Genomic DNA, 20667 nt, shown 5'->3' with positions numbered 1-20667 from the left:
ATAGTATTCGGGGGGTAGGGGGGGGGGGGGGTTAGCACCAAATGGCCTGACCTGTGCTTAGATATCTGATGCCACATACCTCTGGAAACCTATCAAGGACTTACCAAATCGGTGTCACGAGGTATCGCTGCTATATTACTTTAAGCAGATGGTCATAATTTTTTGGCTCATCAGTGCAAGTTCCTTTGACAACGCGACTTTCCAACATACCCCAGGATGTTTTTTTAAAAAAGGGTAGCACTTATTTATAGGAGATTATGTCACTAGTCAGTTCTTCACGCCCATGAAAGAGCACATTGGTTGTTGAGTAGCGGAGTAGATGGAGTGCATGTGGTAACAGAAGGTCACATCACCCTCCAAGACCGACAAATGTTGTGGCGGTGAAGTGATGTGTATGTAATTTTTATTTAATTTTCTCGATCGCACAGTTTTTTTGATTTGAATTGCCGGTTTCGCCTATGCAACAGCCATCTTCGGACTCTCTTATTCTGCTGAACAGCAACAACTCATTCTAGTACTCTACTTAATCAGTAATATCAGGACACCGTCATGTATTGCCGAATTGATCACTAGATGTCATGAGAGGCGGATCCGACAGCATAAAAGGAGGCGGGAAGCATTATATTGTTAGTAGAGCAGCAGTAAAAGCAGAATTGGTTGGCTAGGAGCACACAGTGACTCCGGATATGGACTAGTCATTGGACGTCACCTTAATAACAAAACCACCCACTTCTAAAGCTGCCCAAGTTGACCGTTGGTGATGTGGTTGTGAAGTGGAAAGTCGAAAGAAGAATGACTGCTACACTAAGATCTGGCGAACAGGTACCTTCAAGCACTGTGAAGAGTCGTATAAAATCGCCTCGTGAGTGCTACGAGCAATCCAGCTAGCACTGTGACAGAGCGCAGGAATTTAAAAAGAGTAGGGTGCAGTGGTCGAGCAGCTGCTCATGACGAACAGATTTCTGTAGTCAATATTACTTTGCGCCTCAGGTGGTCTACCCTGTGACGATCCGATGGTAGGGTTCAGGTGTGGAGAATGCCTGGAAACTTTACCTGCCATCATGTGCAGCGCTAAAGGTGAAGCATGGTACAGGTGATGTTACGGTGTGGAGACGTTTTTCGTGGTTGGGTCTGTGGTTCCCTTTATTGCGCTTAAGAAAGCGGTCAATGCGGAACACGTTCTCCAACACTGCGTTCAGTAGAGGAACACGGAGACGACGAATGTTTGTGTCGGCATCACAGTACACTCATTCATAAAGCAGCATCTGTGAGCCGCAGATTTGTGGACAGTAACATTCCTGAAATGGACTGACATGTGCACAGTCCCGACCCGAACCCAATGCAATACCTTTGCGATGGTTAGAACGACGACTTCTCTTCAGATCCTGGCGTTCAACATCAACACATTCTCCGGCTGTCATTCCTCCACAGATATCGAGACATCTCAATGAATTTGTCCCCCGGCAGAGTTAAAGCTGTTATAAAGGCAAAAGATGGACACATCACACAGTAATGTTTACTGATAGGTTCCAGATACTTTTGCTCAGATAGTGTGTTTGTAAAAAAATAATTATTAATGCACTTATGTTCCACATCTCCTCCTGAACTACTGGATCGAAACTACTATCTGGAAACAAGCAATGTTGAGGTAAGAAAAACCTACCTCTATGGGTGGCACTGGGCGTGATAAGCAAGTGACTTAGAAGCATCTGGGGAACGTCCAGGGAAATTTCAACAACTTTTTTTTGTATACACGACTTATTAATTGTATAAGAATATTGTGGGGTTCTATACCTCTACTATATTCAGGGATAGTATGAAAAGCCGTGAAATGTAAAAATTTTCAGTAACGACTGGTATTATCAAATCCCAAGTTTTCGGTGTGGCTAGTTTTATTGGTGACAGTAGCCATGACGTTTCACCACTAAGATTGAGGGAGGGGTGGCGGGGGAGGGGGGGGGGGGGGAGCTGGGTCGGTGTAGGGCACAGTGCCAGTGACAACACGGCAATTCTCTGTAACGCCTGAAGGAATTTCAACGAGCTCGGAGCACGCATGACTTGCTGCATGGAAAAAATACTGCGACAGTAAGACAACTATAGCACTCATGTGGCTGAGGGTGGAGGTGAAAAGGGATTATATAAAATTCACCAAATAAGTTATAAGGAAAATGATAATTTTAGAATCTTGCGCCGTCTTGGGTAAATTTCTCTGGACGTCCATGCCAGGGCAGTCAAATTCTAGTGCTGAAACTATCTTTCCCCACCAGTGTTTGAACTGGCTACGTTCAGGTCAAAAGTCAGCACGATTTGAACTATTCACGGAGGCAGATTTTATAGCTCGCGCACACCTCTGAACTTCACTCTGAGTTCTACTGGTGCACTGTAGGTGCTATCAATAAACAGCAAAAGTAGTTTTGTTGTCCCCACAGGCACCGTCCGTCCGTACACCCAAACAGTTCCGAAACTGATTTCATTCCCGACGTGAAAGCCACTTAGCGCAGTAACTACAGGGGCAGATTGAAGTAGCAACTATAAATTACGGGCGTGGATTCGACCAGTCAGTTGTGAGCGGGCAGTGTTAAGCAGCGGCCGTCGTGTTCCAGTGTTATGTCGTTATGGAGTGACATCTCTTAATCACCATATTGCAGTGCCTGTGTTACTCCGGGTTACGTCACAATGTTCCTTCGGACAAGCATCCGTGTCCGAAAAACATGTCGAAGTTGACCACATGCATGAGGCTGCGTCTGGCTGTGAGTCATGCAGGGATAACCAAATGGTAAGGAGACCGCTCGCGATAAGCGGCAAGTCCGGCTTCGAGTCCCAGTCCGGCACAACTTTTCACTGTCGTCATTCCATTATACAGCTGATGGTTGTCCATATCCGCAGTTGCGAGTACATCTCATGTATCTCTTAATCAAATGTTCCAGACATTCCACGGAATGTTTTGAAGAAGTGTGTACAGAATTTGTCCTGCACACTTTGACTGCCGACCAAAAACTACAACGCGCTGACACGTGCCGCGAACTCATTGAAATGCAAGACACGCGCAATTCTTTTCTGGAAAAACAAGGCTCAGTGTTATTACTACGGACATACCACAAAACCACGAAGTACATAAATCCACGTAACGGCATAATCGACATTCAGTACAATGAGACGAGCGAACTGAACACATCCCAAAGGACTTCGCTCACAGTTTCACATAATTGTACAATTGTTCTATGCGTTGTACTCAAGTTGGGGGGAGGGGGGGGACTATGCAGGACACCTGAAGCGTAAACACCATCTTAATTTTTCTATACTTTTTATTTATCCAGTAGTGAAACTTACTGGACTGACGGGGTATGAAAAAATTCTGATCGAAGGAAATAATTATTTCAGTAATATTATTGCCACTAATGAGTGTTCAGGCAGGTGTGAGATTTACACTATTATGAGAACGTCCGTCCGTTGTTGCTTCCAAACAGTCCTTACAATGCAGTCAGACATAGTGAAAACGAAAAGATCTCCACACTCCACAGAATTGCTTCACTATTTTCAGCTTCAGGAAAAAGACGAAAATTGAGAAATCACCCATCTTGCTGGGATTGGAAGCTCATATTGACACTGTTCCGAAAAGCCCAATGTTTTCCCTTTTTATTCTTTGCTCAAACGTGTATCGGCACCTACGCGTCAGTTTCAGTGGGTATTGTTTTATTTTTGAAACAGCGTGTCGCGGTTTCCGTTTTACTGTATGTCCTTGGAACATTTCTTTGTGGGCTGTAAATACATTTTAACACATTTTTTTACTTCGCTGTCTCCTGGTACTGCGAGTTCTCGCGCACAAAACGAAAATTTAGGAGAATATGTGTCTCCACGCTTAACGGGAGATGTTATGTTACTGTCTCATTTTTTAAAATTAAAGCAGTTTCAGGAATAAAACGAGACCTACTGATAGACAGGTGTCGAAACATGTATGAGCAAAGTACTAAAAAGGGGAACTATTGCGTTTTGCAGAAGAAACCAAGTGGAAATTACCTTTGACTTCCACAGTAATTTGTGATCTTTATGTTTTTTAGAAAATTATTACAACGCAAGATTTTTATTAGATATCAATAATGACTCACGTATCAGTCAAAATTATTAGGGAATGGTCGAGATACTGTCAGAAATCCTGGGGACAACGTTGAATGTGAGACAGCCTGGGATACAACCGCTCAGTATCACTACAGAAAGGGGAAGTTGTCCATTACAAAAACATGTTCAAGTGAGTGTGAATTCCTAAGGGACCAAACTGCTTAGTTTCTCTGTCCCTAAACTTACACAGTACTTAAACTAACTTATGCTAAGAACAACGCACACAGCCATGCCCGAGAGAGGAATCGAAGGCTTGCCCATTCCGCACATGTGGAATGGTAGTCAGCGGGCAGGGTAAATCAGTGGTAAGACATTGGACTCGAATACGGGATGGCGATGATTCAAAACCGTCTCAGGCAATCTAGATTTAATTTTCGGCGAATTTCCCTAAGAAAATTGAGAATATGCTAAATAATGATTAGCTTGACTTTAGGAAAGATGAAGGCAGCAGAGAGACAGTTTTGATGTTGAGCATGCTAATAGACAGAAGAAGAGGCAAGAAAAGTCGTAATACATTCATAGGAAAAATAAGGCGCGTTCGAAGACGAAAACGAGTGCATAAAGAAGTTCTAAATTCTCAAGAAAATAGAGAGTATGCTATAGGGAGACTTGATAATATATAATGCATGCAACAACCAAGAGAGGTGCACGTATTGGAAAGGGCATAGGGAAGTGATACAGTCCGCCTCTACACTTCAATCTCTGCATCGAAGAAGCAATAACGAAAATGTAAAAAAAAGTGCAGGAGTGTATAAAAGTTCAGCCTGAAAAGATAACAGCGATAACCAGAAAGAAAAATGCTCCTCTCTTAGCACCAAAACAAGGCGAACATATCCTGGGCAGGCTTACGAAAACAAAAGAAGGGAACTAGCTTTTCGACTTCTGGCTGCTTCAGAGACATTAAATCGAAACAGCCTGACATATCCGGAATTTTTTACTTGTCAGTATTGGCACCCATATCACGTAATATAAAGCATCGTGCCAAGTGAAGTAACATAATACATGATGTTATGTCGTACAACACGATACGCGCCATCATGTCATCCAACATGGCACTAATCATGTCGTACAATATGACACAAGGTGTCATTAAAGTTTAGGATGCATGCATTCCCACACTGAAATGCTTCCTGTTATAGATACACCCCAATCTCGGATACGTCCTGTTGTACATGCACCCCATTCTCTAGAAGAACATAAATTTGTGTCTGATTGTCCTTACACCCCCCACCATACATGTAATAGGATTGGTCTAAGGGAGTTCACTTTGCGGGAAAGTAAGGTTAACTCGTAAAAAAAAAACGCGAATATGTCAAGGTGTCTTTAAAGTTGCCAGACAGTCGAAAAGCTAGTTTTCTTCTTTTGCATCCCTAACTCTGCCCAAGACATATTCGCCTTTCTTTATGCTACGATAGGAGTATTTTTGGTCTGGTTCCTAACTTTACTCTGCCATAACTTTGGCATTAGACCGCCATAACTTGGCAACCCATGTAGATTTTTGACTCGGGCGACGACTGATCCGGTACAGGTTTCTTTGTTGTCTTTTGAACCACGTTGCTTATACTGTGGCAAAGGATAAAGCTTTCAAAACACAAGGGGACAGCCAATAATGACATGTATTTTTCTACCATCTTACAAAATTGTAACTGATTCGCACAATTTTGAAACATAGAATTGGTAGGCATAAGAAAAACCCACAGAAAACGTGTTTTTTGCATGTAAAATCCGAATGGAACTAGATTTTTGAAAGCGAATTTTCAGTTGTCGTACAAATGCATTTTTATTTATTTGATTCACTTTAAAGTTTCCTCGCTTTCAATTCACGTAAGAACGAATTTTAGGTGTAACATTCAGCTCGACTTCAAACCATAGTATCTCGAGAATGGATAAAGTTTATAGGACGAAAACATTTCATTTTGACTTTATCCATTTATCTACTTTTGTGCAAAGTTTGAACCGATTCGTACAAATTTAAAGCATAGGAGTGGTGCTCTTCAAAAACCTCCCAGGAAAATATTTAGGCGTCGTACGTCGACAACGGACAAAAATAAGTGGATATAAAATCGTTTTGACTTCATCCATTTATCTAACTTCGTGCAAAGTTTGAACCGATTCGTATAAGTTTAAAGCACAGAAATGGCATGCTTCAAGAAACTCCCAGAAGAAACGCGTTTTTTTGCGCCTATAATCCAAACTAAGCAAGATTTTTTTCAAACGGTTAAAAGTTATCTTACAACAAGGCCCGATACACCGATGGACCAAATTTGAACCATCAGTCTCGCTCCGGTCGGAGTTATTTAAGGGTGACTGTTTTTTTACACGTAAAATCCGAACGGCGCACATACAAATGGTGCCAACAGCTGAATAGTAATTTCAACTCAATTAAAATCTTTTGAAAGAGGAATTAATCGACTCGATTTGCCTGGACGCCAGCTCCAGTTCGTCGTTGAAACGTTGCTTAATGTACCTTAACATAGCTACAGCAAGACCTTCGAATGGCTACAGAAATGGCCTCTGGTCCGGGATAACCAAAAGATTTCACTCCATGTTCCTAGCTCAAATAGGGACCGGACACCAAGACCACCCCAAACCACAATTCTGCGCTCGGCCTTTATCCGCTGATGACATTGCTATCCTTAGCGAAAGTGAGGAAACTGCAGGACCTGCTGACTGGAATGAACAGTCTAATCAGAACACTGAGAGTGCTCCGAAGAAAGAGTAAAGTAGAAAGCAGTCGCAAATATGAGATTAGCGATAAGTCTAACACCAAAATTGGTGACCACGTAGTAGAAGAATTTAAGGAACTCTACTTCGGATGAGAAATAATTCATGATGGACGAAGCAAGGAGGGCATAAAATGCAGAATATTATAGACAAAGCAGAATATTATAGGCAAAGAGTACAAACCTGGCCAAGAGAAGTCCGGTAGTATCCAACGTTGGCCATAATTTGAGGAAAAAATTTATCACAATGTACACGGTGCTGCTCTTAAATGCGGACAAATGAAACTTTTTTTAAAAGCAAATTTATTACAACAAAATCCTTTTACATGTAAGTAGTGTTATCTTTCAAGAGTAACATTACTCGATAACCCCCTACCCCCTTCAGCCACAATGACCGCCTTCAATCTTGTCCTGAAGCGATCGCACGCACTCTTTAAAATAGCGCTGTCCATATTCGCGAATGCTGCTTCAATCGCGGTGCGTAGAGATGCGACATTACAGCGCCTAGTCTTAATTGGAAACTCTTTCGACTACGCTCCTAACGTAGTAGTCGAGGGGGTTCAAATCCAGGCTATTCGGGAGCCAGAGCTCCTTTGACCAGAGCCGGCAGGAATGGCCGAGCGGTTCTAGGCCCTACAATCTGGAACCGCGCGACCGGTACCCTCGCAGGTTCGAATCCTGCCTCGGGCATGGATGTGTGTGATGTCCTAAGGTTAGTTAGGTTTAAGTAGTTCTAAATTCTAGGGGACTGATGACATCAGAAGTTAAGCCCTATAGTGCTCAGAGCCATTTGAACCATTCTTCCTTTGACCAGAATATGTCAGTTTTTGACTAAATGGCTCGTACGAGGTCCTCCTCTGCCATCCGACGCATTGTTCGCTAGCTGACATTCAATACTGACGCCAAATTCCTCAGCGATTTCCCCGGGTCCTCTGAAATCAGTGCCTGAGCCTTTTCTATGACTGCCGCAGTTCGTGACACACGTTTCCTCGAATAAGGTTTCCTCGCCGGGTTAGCGGACCATCCCACAGACTTATTCGAAACGTTGTACTTGGCCACAATATCTTAAACAGTCGATCTCGGGAACCCGAAGAATCGAAATATTTCAGTGGGCGAACGCCCAGTGCGATGACCAATAATCGCGGCTCTTCGGTTGTACTTCGCACTTGTCCGTAACAAATGACTGTTTACTAGATGCCTATGGCTTTCAAGATCACCAATCGCGACTCCGGCGGAACTACGACATAGGGGGAAATTCAAATTGAAATTTATCCGGATTTAAACGCCGTGTCCTGTGCGTTTGGAGCACAGCATCGTACGAGTATTATAGTTAATTATGGGCCATAGAAAAACCCATAAAAAAGAGAAGCGAAGCTTTTGGGACGTGGTACTGTAGAAAGACGTTGGAAAAACGGAGGAGGTTCTCTGCAGAAGGCGGAGAGGAGAGGAACCTGCGTAAAACACTGACAAGAAAGAGGGACAGTATATTATGACATGTGTTATGAAACCCAAGATTTCAGTCCCATGTTATCTGAGGGAGCTGCAGAGAATAAAAACGGCAGCGGAAGAGATTCTGGAATAAATCCAACAATAAAATAAGGATGTTGGGTGTAATATGTATCTGAGATGATGCACTGGCACAGGAAATGAATTCGTGACAAGCCGTATCAAACCAGCCAGAAGACTGATGACAAAAGGAAAAAATCCCTGTATCGCTTTAGTTAAGTGCCGAGATTGTTCAGGGCCGATTTCCTTCCCAATCCGATCTTGCACCCAATCTTTGATGACCACACCATTAATGGGACGTTAATCCTTAATCTTTCTTCCTTCTCTAACGACAACCAGACCTGTATCTCAAAGTGAAGCAGTATCAAGTTCTGAACGTCTGGGACTGGTGTTGTGCTGGTGTCGATTTGGATACAAGAAAGCTAGTACGACGTCTTGGCGTTGCTGTTTAGTGGAATCTGCTCTGTGAGTGCTGTAATATTACTAAGGCGCTGTTTATGCTAATAAAAACGCTGAATAATTATTTCCGACCATTAGTTGACCTTAAAGTATTACTTTTAGGATGCTCTAATTTTTCATAATTTTCACAAGTTGCGTCATTGTCGCGAATACAACAGTGACCCGAATGTAGAATAAATTGCCTTTACCTTACATCTATGGTCACGGACTTTTTGTTAATTTGCATTTTTCATTTGACGATGCCACTATGGCTGCAGAACACTAGGACATTGTTTTTATAAAACAGATCTGAAGATGGTGATTATAGACCGAAACTGGTAATCTGTTGACAAAAAGTTTGTGACCATAGACGTAAAGTAAAGGAAATTTACTCCATATTTTTAGCCCAGAACATTTGGGATACACTGTATACAACGTGGATATTTTCCAAACCTCCACTCATCAGTTGTGAAGACAGAACTGTTAATATACGTTAGAACAGAAATCATTTTCTGCTGTATGCTTTGTCGTGATTGGCAAAGTATAACTGTTAATACAGATGTAAATGTTACCGTAGTGTAACGCCTAACAATCTGAAACGACCGCACTAGCAGGGGTTCTTTTAAAATTCCATGGACAAATCATCATATGGTTTTTTTGAAAATCTGGTGCTCCTTCCTACTCACATAAGCCAATGAGATAAAGCTCAAAAGTTTGCGGTAAGTATAAGTGTGTCGAGTCAGTTATTCTGTGGTGCATTCTTGAATGAAAGACAGTTGGATCAAACCCGAAATTTATGTCATTGATATTTATCGGGTCTATCTGGGTGTATGGGTGTATATTGAAGGGACGGGCTAGCAGGGGATGGCGATGGTGTGCTTGTCACAGCAGACAAGAAACTCAAATTCATCTAGATAGAAATTGAGGCCATGTGGAAGCATGTCTGGGCAAAAGACACTATAAAGGTAGTCTAATTGAGTCATTCTATTGACAACCAGGCTCAACCCCAGGGATAACCGATAACTTAAGAAAGATAACTTCAGCTCTCGAGAATATTTTTCATCCATACTGTCGTCAGTGAAGGTGACTTCGCCGGCCTGGGTGGCCGAGCGGTTCTAGGCGCTACAGTCTGGAACAACGCGACTGCTGCGGTCGCAGGTTCGAATCCTGCCTCGGGCATGGATGTGTGTGTTGTCCTTAGGTTAGTTAGGTTTAAGTAGTTCTAAGTTCTAGGGGACTGATTACCTCAGAAGTTAAGTTCCATAGTGCTCAGAGCCATTTGAACCATTTTTGAAGGTGACTTCAGTCATCCAACAAGCGGTCTGTAAGTCATCCTATGACAACATACTAAAATGATTGAGAACAAATAGTCCGTAAGGCAAGTCATGACGAAAATATACGGGTACTTCATCTAACGGCAACAAACAAATCTGACCTCTTTGATAACGTTCACATTGTAACTCGTATCAGTTTCCCTGAACCAGTTGTAACAACACTGATTTCATCGTATGAGTATATTTAGTAAATTAGACAAAGAGGAGCTCGAAATATTTAGCTCTGTGCAGGTGCATGTAGACGAACTAGGCTGAAGTTCAGAAAAGTAACTGACTAAGCACTGGACTGATATGTATCTAACAGAACAGTTCGTTCTGCCGCAGACCCACCATTGTATACAGTGTCTGTAAGGGAACTGCTATTGTAACAGTGACTACTGCACAATAACTATGAAAAAAATCACACAGTTATAGACAGAGATACCCTAAATGCAAGGTATTTGGCTGTCGTAAGTGCAGTGCGATAAGCCTTCAACAACTGCCGCAGGCAAGAACTCTCAGAAAACTCAAAGAAATTCTGATTGCATTTAAATGCTGGATTTGACGTCAGAGTAAGTGTACATACACTTACGGATGACAGGAATTGTAACTGAGAGTAGCAAAGTAAAAGCAGAAGTACTGATCACCGTTTTCAAATGCTCCATTACAAACGATGATCCATGATTACTACCCCAATTTTAATTCTCGCACCATTGCAGCAAAGGCGACCGATATAGCAGGGTAAGTGTGGTCGAGAAACGATTAAAACCGCTAAAATTGAACAAGGTTCTTCAGCCCTATGGAATCCGTAGCATGTTCTGTAAGAAATTGCTGCTGAGTTAACTCCTACGTTGATCACAGTATACCATACACATCTAGAACGAAAAACTGTTCCCAGCAGTTAGAAAGAAGCCTGTGTATAAGAATATAAGTGAAAGTGGCCAACTGAACTACTCTCCAGTATCTTCAACACCCCTCTATTGGAGAATCTTAAAACATATTTTGAGCTCAAATGAGGCACATGGCCTTCGAAACCATAGCTCATATGAAACCCTACTCTCCTTTTTATCTCATCACGTTATGCAAAGTGCGGAACAAGAAACTCAAGTAGATGCAGTAGTTCTGGACTTCCGAAAACGATTTGGTTCAGTAGCACATCAACGCTTACTAGCGTAATTATGATCGTCTAAATAATCTAATGAAATTTTGTGATTGGAATGCGAATTTACTGGTACGGAGGACTCAGCATGTTATCGTGGATGAAGAGTCGTCGATAGACGTAGAAGTAACCTCAGCAGTGCCCCATGGAAGCTCGTAAGGAACCTAGTTGTTTATGTCGTATAGTAATGACCTAGCAGGCAATGTTACTAAGAACCAATAGTACTAAGAACCTTAAATTTTTCGCCGATTATGTGGTACTATCCAAAAAAAAGTTGCAAAAATATTGTCAGATCTTGAAAGGTTTAAAAAGGCTACAAGGATGGGCAACTCGCCTTAAATGTTCCGAAATACGTAATTATACACTTAACAAAGGGTAGGAACATAAAATCCTGTGGCTATAATATCAGTTAGTCACAACTAGAATCACTCCACTCACACAAATACCTCTACGTTACAATTTGTAGAAATGCGAAGCAAAACGATTCCATAGGTTCAGTCATGGGTAAGGCATTTGGCAGAGCTCATTCAGTCCATTGGTAGAACACCAGAAAAATACAGTCTGTCTACAAAGAAGACTGGATACCTCTGTGCATCAGTCCTAGAATATTCCTCAAGTGTATGGGACATATACCATACATGAACAAAAGATGTCGTTGAAGGTATATGAATAATAGGAATATGAAAGGTAACAGGTGATATTGAACAAATATTAAGTAGTACGAAGAGCCACATGCTTTTATTTATTTTCATTGCGCCAGGATATCACTGAAATGCTGAAAAATCTGGTCAGACAGATGTGTGAAACTAGATATCACTAGATACTGTATTTGCTCTGTATCTTTTTGCAGTTCATGTTAGTTAAACTCGTAGTTGGATCATTTCTTTACCCACAGTGCACTTTAAATAGTTAGCATACGATACTTAAGGACTTCTAGTATATTCCCAAGTTCCTTACTTAATACTTTTTCTAGAAATAAGTAAACTCACACAAAGATTGACAAAGTTCATGTTGCCGCAGGTGCTGTTACAGTACCGAGTTAAAAGAAAGACAATGTTTACAGAGAGGTAGATGGATTAAAGATGGGTCAGACAATATACTTATCAATAAGTGAACAATAGGAAGAAGAATTTGGAGTAACAGAATTTTGTACTCAGTACTGTTTGATTAGCCCCTGTAAAGTCACATTGAAATAAAATTGCCGAAGTAAAGTCGTTAAGAAGCGAATTATATACTGGTAACCCAGTAGCTTCCAACTCGAACTTTCAATGCCTCTTTGATCTAAAAACATAACTGTGTTACTGTACAATGAGCAGCACACATATCTTAAATATAATGTGCAATACACAGACATGTGAAGCAAAATTAAAATAGAATTTACAGTGCTCAGTTAAATTTATTTCTATAGATTTCATACTAGACGAATCTAAATAGGTAGGTAGACATTCATGAATTAAAAAATTGGACGATAGTAATTTAAAAGAAAAATTAAAAGGTAATCAAAATTTGTAATGTAACATGAACCTTGATTGAAAATTGTCATTCAAGATTGGTAGCAAAATAAAAAGATAAAATACATAGACAAAGTAGAACCAACGCAGATACTCTATATTCTTTTGAAAATTAAAAACGATTTAAAGTATTAAAATGAAAAGAGTGTGCAAAGATGTAAATAGTGATAAATATTGAAACACACATTTATGTACAACACAGCAGGCAAGTCGCAATGCAGGATTTTCAAGTCGCAATGCAGGATTTTGGTCTGAAACAAACAAAATTAAAATGCGTTGAAATAAGTATAAATTTTTAAGTGCTCACATTATCTATGGCGCTCGTGAAAGAACCGCAAAACTAGGGGTGTTGCCCAGTAGATGATGATCCCCCAGCAGTGTTTTTCGGATATCTGATGCGGCAGCTGCAAACTGCGGCATTTTATACCCCCGTTTCGTGCATACCGCGCATGTTAAAGACTGCTTCGCCCACCCTTTCATCCCCCACCACTCGGCCAGCAACCCTTTGCAACTCCGCCCCCGCAAAATGAAATAATCAGCAATGGTTTTCTTTGAAAGTCCTCAAGATACCACGCACTTACAGGCACATTTTTTATGAGGGAGATAACTATTTCTAGGCACTAGAAGTAATCAGGATATTTTTTATGAACGTAAATTCACTAAGTTCGAAGCTAATTTTTCATCTTTGGGCATGGTACTCAAAGCGCTAAGTTGCTGCGACCATCTGGCAGTGCGGAGTACCATGGAAAGTCGCACCAGGCAGCGCATGCGCACAGCGGCAGAGTGTCATTTGTTTGTTAATTTCGCTCCGTGACAGTTTTCATTCGCGGAAGTTTTCAGGTTTTACAATGGTATATGGGTCAGTCGAGTGTTTTGTTCATGTGATGTGAAGTGAGCGGGAGGTGTTAGTGTGGAGAATGCCTTTCAATATTTCATTTTACAATAGATAGACGTTTCACTGCCCCTGGCGCATCTGAAATATTTAGAAGATGGAATCCATAAGGAAGTGGTTCTACAAACCGAAGGTATGACTTAAGCTGTTCTTTATTAACAGACTATTATTTATAAGAGTTTGTGCTTCATACGATGACAGTGTCAGGTCGAGGTTAAGGACGCTGCGGCAACTTCTCCCTGTAGAGTTGTGTTCGCTGTGATGTGTCACTCTCAGAAGATAACACTTCATAGAGAGAACATTGTTGATAGAAACACCTTTTCTATCTGTGACAGCATATTAGATGCCACAGTAATGTTAATCTTCACGTTTAGATGTGTTTGACCGCATTTATTCTTTAGTTAGTTGAAACAGAAGTGTCAGACCTATCAGAGATTTGTTACATAGGCCTTCTCCGACAGACAAAATATTTTATGTTGTTGCAGTACGTTTGCAGTCATGAACTTATATCTGATCCTCAACGTATTTAGCATGTTTGGTGATAGAAGTCGAAAGCTGACAGTTCTTCATTAATATATTATGACAAATTGACTGTCGCACTTTCTTTTTGTGGATCACTACTTCCAGACTGACTACGTACGTTCCTTTCGTCAAGTTGTATGCTGAGGTTTACGATCTGTTGCCCGCTCTTGTAGCACACAAGTAAGAGATCTTTTATTTTTTATATTTTTCGTGGCATACCTTTAAGTCCAAAACGGAATGTCTGTTGTAATGAACCTCCAAGAATTTTAAAAACTTGAACGAAACCAGTATGGTAGCTAAATACAGTAATAGTTATGTTTTTTTTTCGGACAACACTCGGCAGTTAGAGTACACATATCGTCGCGATTCAGTGATAAAGTCTTCCTCTGCCTACATCCATCTTTTATAAACACATCTAATGTGCTCTTCTGCACACATTCCTACTGTCTGCTTATGGTACAGCTTTACCTGTGATTTGTTCTTTTTTCTACCAATGTTCCTATGCTGTAGGGCAGTATTTTGGTTATCATTATTTTGAATATTTTGACAGATCATGGTTGTTACTTGAGGTTTATTGTACTGAGTATTTATTGAGCTTCACATTAAGTCTCTCAACAGCTACCCAATAGCTTATACAAACCACTATGAAAAGATACACATTGGGAACTATGTACTAGATAGGGAGCATTTATCACAACTAATCCGTGTGGTAAAACCAAATCATGATTAACAATGAAAGAACAAACTGCTGATTTTCAACAAGGTTTTTGGAAAAAAAGGGATTACTGTTAGATTTTTGTGCATAATACCCACATTTAGTCTGGTGACATTTATGAAGTATTATGAAAGTTCTACATCTTAGTTAGTGATTGGGGTAATACTGTGTATGGCCCACTCTCCTTAAATGGAATATTTCTAAGTGAAGTTGTAGAATTGTATTTGAAGGAATGTAGAAAGTACATCTAATTGGTCAACCATTCTACACTTATTTCCTATATGTTTATAAATTTTGATTATCAAACTTATCCAGCAGATTACAACATTACTTTGATTCTTTCACTCCACTCTTTCTTGTAATACACGATGTAGAGAATGGCTTTCTAATGTTTCTAATTAGATTTCAGTTTAGCACAGATCTGTTGGGCCTGACATCTCCTTCTCATCAGTGTCTGTTCAGTTCTGGTGCAGTCTTCCACATGTCAGCAAAGACATGTTTACTTGACAAATTTTAATCTTGCACATAAATTTGGAACAACAATTTCGTTTAGTTATAAGTAAGAATGATATATTTATATTATTTGTTTTCTAATTATTGTGATTACAATCATTTTCAGTCTTGTTGATTTTTTTTTTAATAGCTGCTGAGTGACTAATAAGAACAGAGCACACTATTGACATTAATGCAAGACTGTAGTCTGAAATAACAGTGGTGTTGTTTGATCTAACTAAACAGTAAATTTTACGAAAAAGCCAGATTGCCATTGATTACTGTATTTTGAGGAGAGCAATTGAGCAGGTGGAATGCCTCTCATTCTTTCACTTGGTTGTAGTTCTTTGAAAGTTGATACTGTAGAACAAATTGACACATAGGTGTGCTTGACAATAAACAGGTAACTTAATGAGGTTAACACACTAAAAATTCATTTTAAATTCAAAAATTGCTTTTGCTAAAGTATTAAACACACATCACTAAATGTAATTTACTCCTTTGTGTTAACATTCATGAGATACAGTATCATTTAAATACACCTCTTTATGCTCTGTGTTTTTTTTTTTTTTTTTCTTCTTCCATGTCGGTAAAGCTCATAGCTGCATCATTTCTTTCTCCACAGTACGCTTTATGTAGTTAGAGCACAGTACATCTCAAATTTTACCACTATCTAATTGACTGATTGCAATGGCATAATGCCTGCCCTAGAAATCTTGACTGTGGTAACATAGTCGTTGCTCTGAACTAGATAGGTAGGTGACAGTTTGGGGCCAAGAGAAATATTTGATATGAATTGTTGCTCTGACGTCACCTTTTGGTGCTTACATTCGCAGTTTTCTTGTTAGTTGGCAAAGTCAATGAATGTGAAAGAAAACCATGAATGTGGTGGCAGAATGTACTGTAGCTCTGACTGAGAACTAGGTATCTTGGAAAGTGACAGTTTGTGATTGGGAGAATGCAACAAACATGGAACTGTAAAATTCTGGTTGTGGTGACAGATTGATTTGCAGCTTAGATCATTTGAAAGTCTCCACTGATATAACTTTATAGTCACAATGTTGTTCAAGGCATTTGTTGAACATTTCCTACATCACTGGTCAAAGACAACAACTTGTATCAAATATTCCTCTGTATGATTGTAATTTGGGGAAGCTAACAAATGTAAATATGCAGTAAAGGTTGTGGTTAGATATTGATCTGAGCTCAGCCTGAAATCTACATCCATTCTATGTTTAACACACTATTGTTTAAAATTAAGTAAACTGTGAGGTTAATTCTGAAAAGCTATATTGTATTATAGAAAAAGTTGCTACTGGTATTTTGGTGTGCGTTATGTACATATATCCTTCATCAACTATGAAAAATACTTGGAAGGGGGTTACTATGTGATTTCTACCTATTAACCCAATTGCTGATAGTGCAAGATGTAGCCTACTGTGCTTAGCTTAAAGTGGAAAAAGTAATGGAATGCTGTTTATGATGGAGTGCATGACTGAAGTAAGACACCATTAATCTAAAACTATCTGAGTTTTGTTGGCTTTAAATTTTAATGTTAGCATTTCTAGCCTAGTAGGTTTTTCTTTTCAAATCGCTGTCCCCGTGTTACCCACAAAACAACTTTCACCATGCAGTAGGAGCAGCAGTGCATATTTTTAATTTCTGCACTATTCTGTGCAAATATTAGAAGGAAGGCTAGATACTGTTAGTTATTTCTGTTGTTGATGAGCTTGGGCATGACATTTGATGCTTCATCTGCATTTAAAATGAAGTGACTATACATTTTTACTGATTTCTTTGAAGAAGAAACTTGGTAAAAGTGTGTTTTTATTATTACTGTAGGTAGTTGTTAGGGTTTGGACAGTTTCTCTTATTTTAGCCTGATTAATTTATAATTTAGTTCCAATTTGTAATACATTTTTTTCCACTGGATCTGACTTTCTTCTTTTAAATTTCTTACTCCTATTTTGGTTCCCAATATTGGTAGACCTTATTGCATGAAAACTTTCACTTGAAGAAGGTAAAGTGGCGAAAAAGATTAATTCACTCTAGTCAGTTATTGCAAGAAAATGTAATATGGAGCATTGTAGTAGAAAACACCGTCAGCTGCAGGATGATGTAGTGTTGGAAAAGCTGAATTCCTTAGTGGATATTGATGAAAATATGAGACAGACATCTCTCTCCAGGTCATAAGCAGTTTCAGATGCAAAAAAGGGAAATGATGAAATTTAGTTGTTATCTGTTATTGTTTTGATCTTGGTTTGCTCTTAATCAGTTCTATCAAATCATAATTTTCACTGTTTGTTGCTTTGCCATATTGCATGCAGTGTGTGGGATTCATTGTTACTGGAAGAACCTTGTTCATCTTACTTAGCTACTGTGTAGATTTGCATAGTTCTGCAAGATCTGGTAACTGACTGCTCACTTGAATATAAAATTTTCCACACACAAATATTATGCTGTAAATGAATAACATTGATTTTTAATGTGTGTTTACTGTCACCACTCATATAATCTACGTATGTTTTAATTTTATGTATTTTGTAAAGAATCGTACAGTGGTACTAGTGTATCTTTGGGCATTTAGTTACGTGGAACCTAGGAAGCTGGGATCAGATGCTGAGTTGGTTGCTGGATATTTTCTTGAAGCTGTGTTAAAATCGCACATACAATAAAGCTCAGTGTATTTGTGGCAAATGCAAAGTATTCTCCATTTTTCATTGTTCATTGAACTCTTCTGTCCAGCAGTTCCTCGTGCTGTCAGAACAGAAAGGCACCCATCGGTCATCTTTTGCAACAACACATAGTGAATCTTTCACAAAATTATTACAACAGAATGTTAGTACATTTCTATGACTTGTAATTTTGTTAATCCATTTCTTATCTTTCAAATTAATAGAGAGATACCTGCTATTAGGTATATGTTGAGAACAGATGCTGGGTACACAAACAGAAGTTTGAATCCATTTAGTTGGTTATTCTCTTCACTTCTGTATCCACATAATTATAAAACTCAGCAAAACTGTTTTACTTACAATGGCTCGAAAACTTTGCAGCTGTTGAGGAATGTTGCAGTGAGAGAGGGAAAGAAGGCAAAGAGAGTATTGAGGCAGTTTTTTTTTTCTGTATCTATTTTTGTGCGAATCTCATCTTAAGATAACAGTTTACATTTCTTTTTTTAATTTCATCTGCTTCACAAAAGAGAACAGGTACTTGTTTAATAATTTATACTCTGTGCTATTTTAGATAAAGAACATGCCTTGTGAAACTTCCTGGCAGGTTAAAACTGTTCACTGGATGGAGGCTCCAACTCGGGACCTATGCCTTTCGCGGACTAGTGCTCTATCGAGTGAGCTACCCAAGCACGACTCACGACCCTTCCTCACAGCTTTAATTCCACCGGTACATTGTCTCCTACCTTCCAAACTTCGAAGCTCTTCTGCGAACTTTGCAGAACTAGCACTCCTGGAAGAAAGGATATTGCGGGGACATGGCTTAGCTACAGCCTGGGCAGTGTTTCCAGAATGAGATTTTCACTGTGCAGCGGAGTGTGACGTGATATGAAACTTCCTGGCAGATGAAAGCTGTGTGGTGGACCAAGACTCAAATTGGGACATTTGACTTTAGCGGGTAAGTGGCCTACCATGAGAACACCTGCCCACGAAAGCCAAAGGTCCCGAGTTTGAGTCTCGATCTGGCACACAATTTTAATCTGCCGCTGCACACTGAAAATCTCCTTCTAGGAACATTCCTTGTCATGTGAAACACACAAAATTAGCATAAGAAGTCTATGCTATCATGTGAGGTTAATCTGAAGTTTGGAGCTAGTTACAGAAAAATTGTTTATTAAATGGAATTGTAAGCGCTTGGTGTGTTTCCTTCCCACCGTTACATCAGTAAGTTCTGCTTTCTTTTCCATCTGGTATGAAGTGTGTAACATCGTGTTTGAGTAAATAGTGAGTGGTGCTTCTATTAAAATGCAATTTGAAAACTGAATTATTCTTTGTAATGTAGTAAAGGTACACCCTTAAATATGACCAATAGCAAATCATGCTTTCCAGACTAATCTTCAGTTTGAGAAATGGTTCATTTTGTCCTTAATAGGGGTCGACAGAAGCTTCCGATCCAACGCGTCGGCTTTGACCCGTGACGTAAGGGTGTTGTCGTGTGTGACGTCATGACGGCACAGAGTTTGGTTTGAGTGTGGCTGTCTCCAGTTCTGTTTTATCTTATTTTATTTACTTTTCTGATCTGTTCGTTCTATCTCGTGAGATTTTTTTTTTAATTTAAAGACACTTATTACTTATTTTAATTATCTGTTTCCTCGAATTTCTGTTTTAGATTATTATATTTATCTTTCTGATCTGTTCGTTCTATCCCGTGAGATTTTTTTTTTTAAAAGACAAAAAACACTAATCAGCTACTGAAGCATCTTTATCTTCTATGGGTTGCAGGGGTTACGACCCCTGGGGAGGTGGGTGGGTATTCATGCATGGCTGTCTTCACTTACACGTTGTAGCTACTCAAGGCGTCTAAATTTGTTTATATCTAGTTTGCCCCCCACCCAAAACACACCATTTCCCGCGCTTGTCCCGTTAGTGTCATTAGGCTTCTTGTGGAAAGTGTGTGTGTTTGTTTTTGTTTCCGCCATATTTGTGACGTCATGGGTCAAAGCAGACGGGTGGGATCGGACGCTTCCGTATTTCCCTTAATAGCATGGGTCATGTAGAATGGGCCTGACCAGCTTTGTTCTTTCTTTTATATTACGTGAGCTCTAGTCTGAGTGGTTTTTTTTCATGCGTAGTTGACTCCTCATGCACCCATAAAGCAAGCCATGATTTTAGCAAAATTACAAGTCTGTGTTATCAATTTTTTTGTTGTGTGTATTACATGTGGATCTTTGGTCATTGAAATGTTGAACATTATTAACAGATCTCTCGTCCTCTGTCAGATTCATTTAACTGCAACTTATTTTGAACTGTCTCAAATAATTGTACAGAAAAACAGCATTATGTCACAGGTGAAACAGTTGAATTGTTTTAAAATTTTATGGACAAAATAGTCTAAATCTTGATTCTTTGTTCAACAACGAGTTAAGGAGGGGGTCTGCCTTTTTGCAAGTGTACAAGTTATTGTTTTGCTTTAACACCCAAAAATATTTCACAACAGTTGTGGCCTGTACAGTGTTTCTTTCTTTTTTTGTTTCTAAAATACATACGGACAGATTATGTTTAGGATAGGAAATACGTTGCATCAGATTTTGTTGGTTTATAAATGCAC

General features: G+C 39.6%; 2 protein-coding genes and 1 non-coding gene across 3 annotated transcripts in view; 2 read left to right on the top strand and 1 right to left on the bottom strand.

Annotated features, from left to right (window-relative positions):
- LOC124607493 (pro-corazonin-like) overlaps positions 1-13141 on the bottom strand; it is a 49232-nt gene extending 36091 nt beyond the window's left edge. The window contains exon 1 of the mRNA XM_047139873.1: positions 13074-13141. Within this exon, the coding sequence (XP_046995829.1) occupies positions 13074-13075 (2 nt within the window). The 5' untranslated portion in view covers positions 13076-13141. The remainder of the gene's footprint in view (positions 1-13073) is intronic.
- On the top strand, positions 9879-9962 carry Trnas-gga. Its single transcript is given in 2 exon segments — positions 9879-9918; positions 9928-9962. It is a non-coding gene; the product is annotated as a tRNA-Ser (tRNA).
- A 416-nt stretch (positions 13142-13557) lies between the features above and the next one.
- Positions 13558-20667, top strand: part of LOC124606228 (lateral signaling target protein 2 homolog) — a 321923-nt gene continuing 314813 nt past the window's right edge. Inside the window, exon 1 of the mRNA XM_047138204.1 lies at positions 13558-13791. Coding sequence (XP_046994160.1) covers positions 13756-13791 — 36 coding nt within the window. The 5' untranslated portion in view covers positions 13558-13755. The remainder of the gene's footprint in view (positions 13792-20667) is intronic.

Source organism: Schistocerca americana, chromosome 3, assembly GCF_021461395.2.
Source record: "Schistocerca americana isolate TAMUIC-IGC-003095 chromosome 3, iqSchAmer2.1, whole genome shotgun sequence".
Taxonomy (NCBI): domain Eukaryota; kingdom Metazoa; phylum Arthropoda; class Insecta; order Orthoptera; family Acrididae; genus Schistocerca; species Schistocerca americana.
The sequence above is the reverse complement of the archived record's forward strand: the minus strand, read 5'-3'. Positions and strand labels throughout refer to the sequence as shown.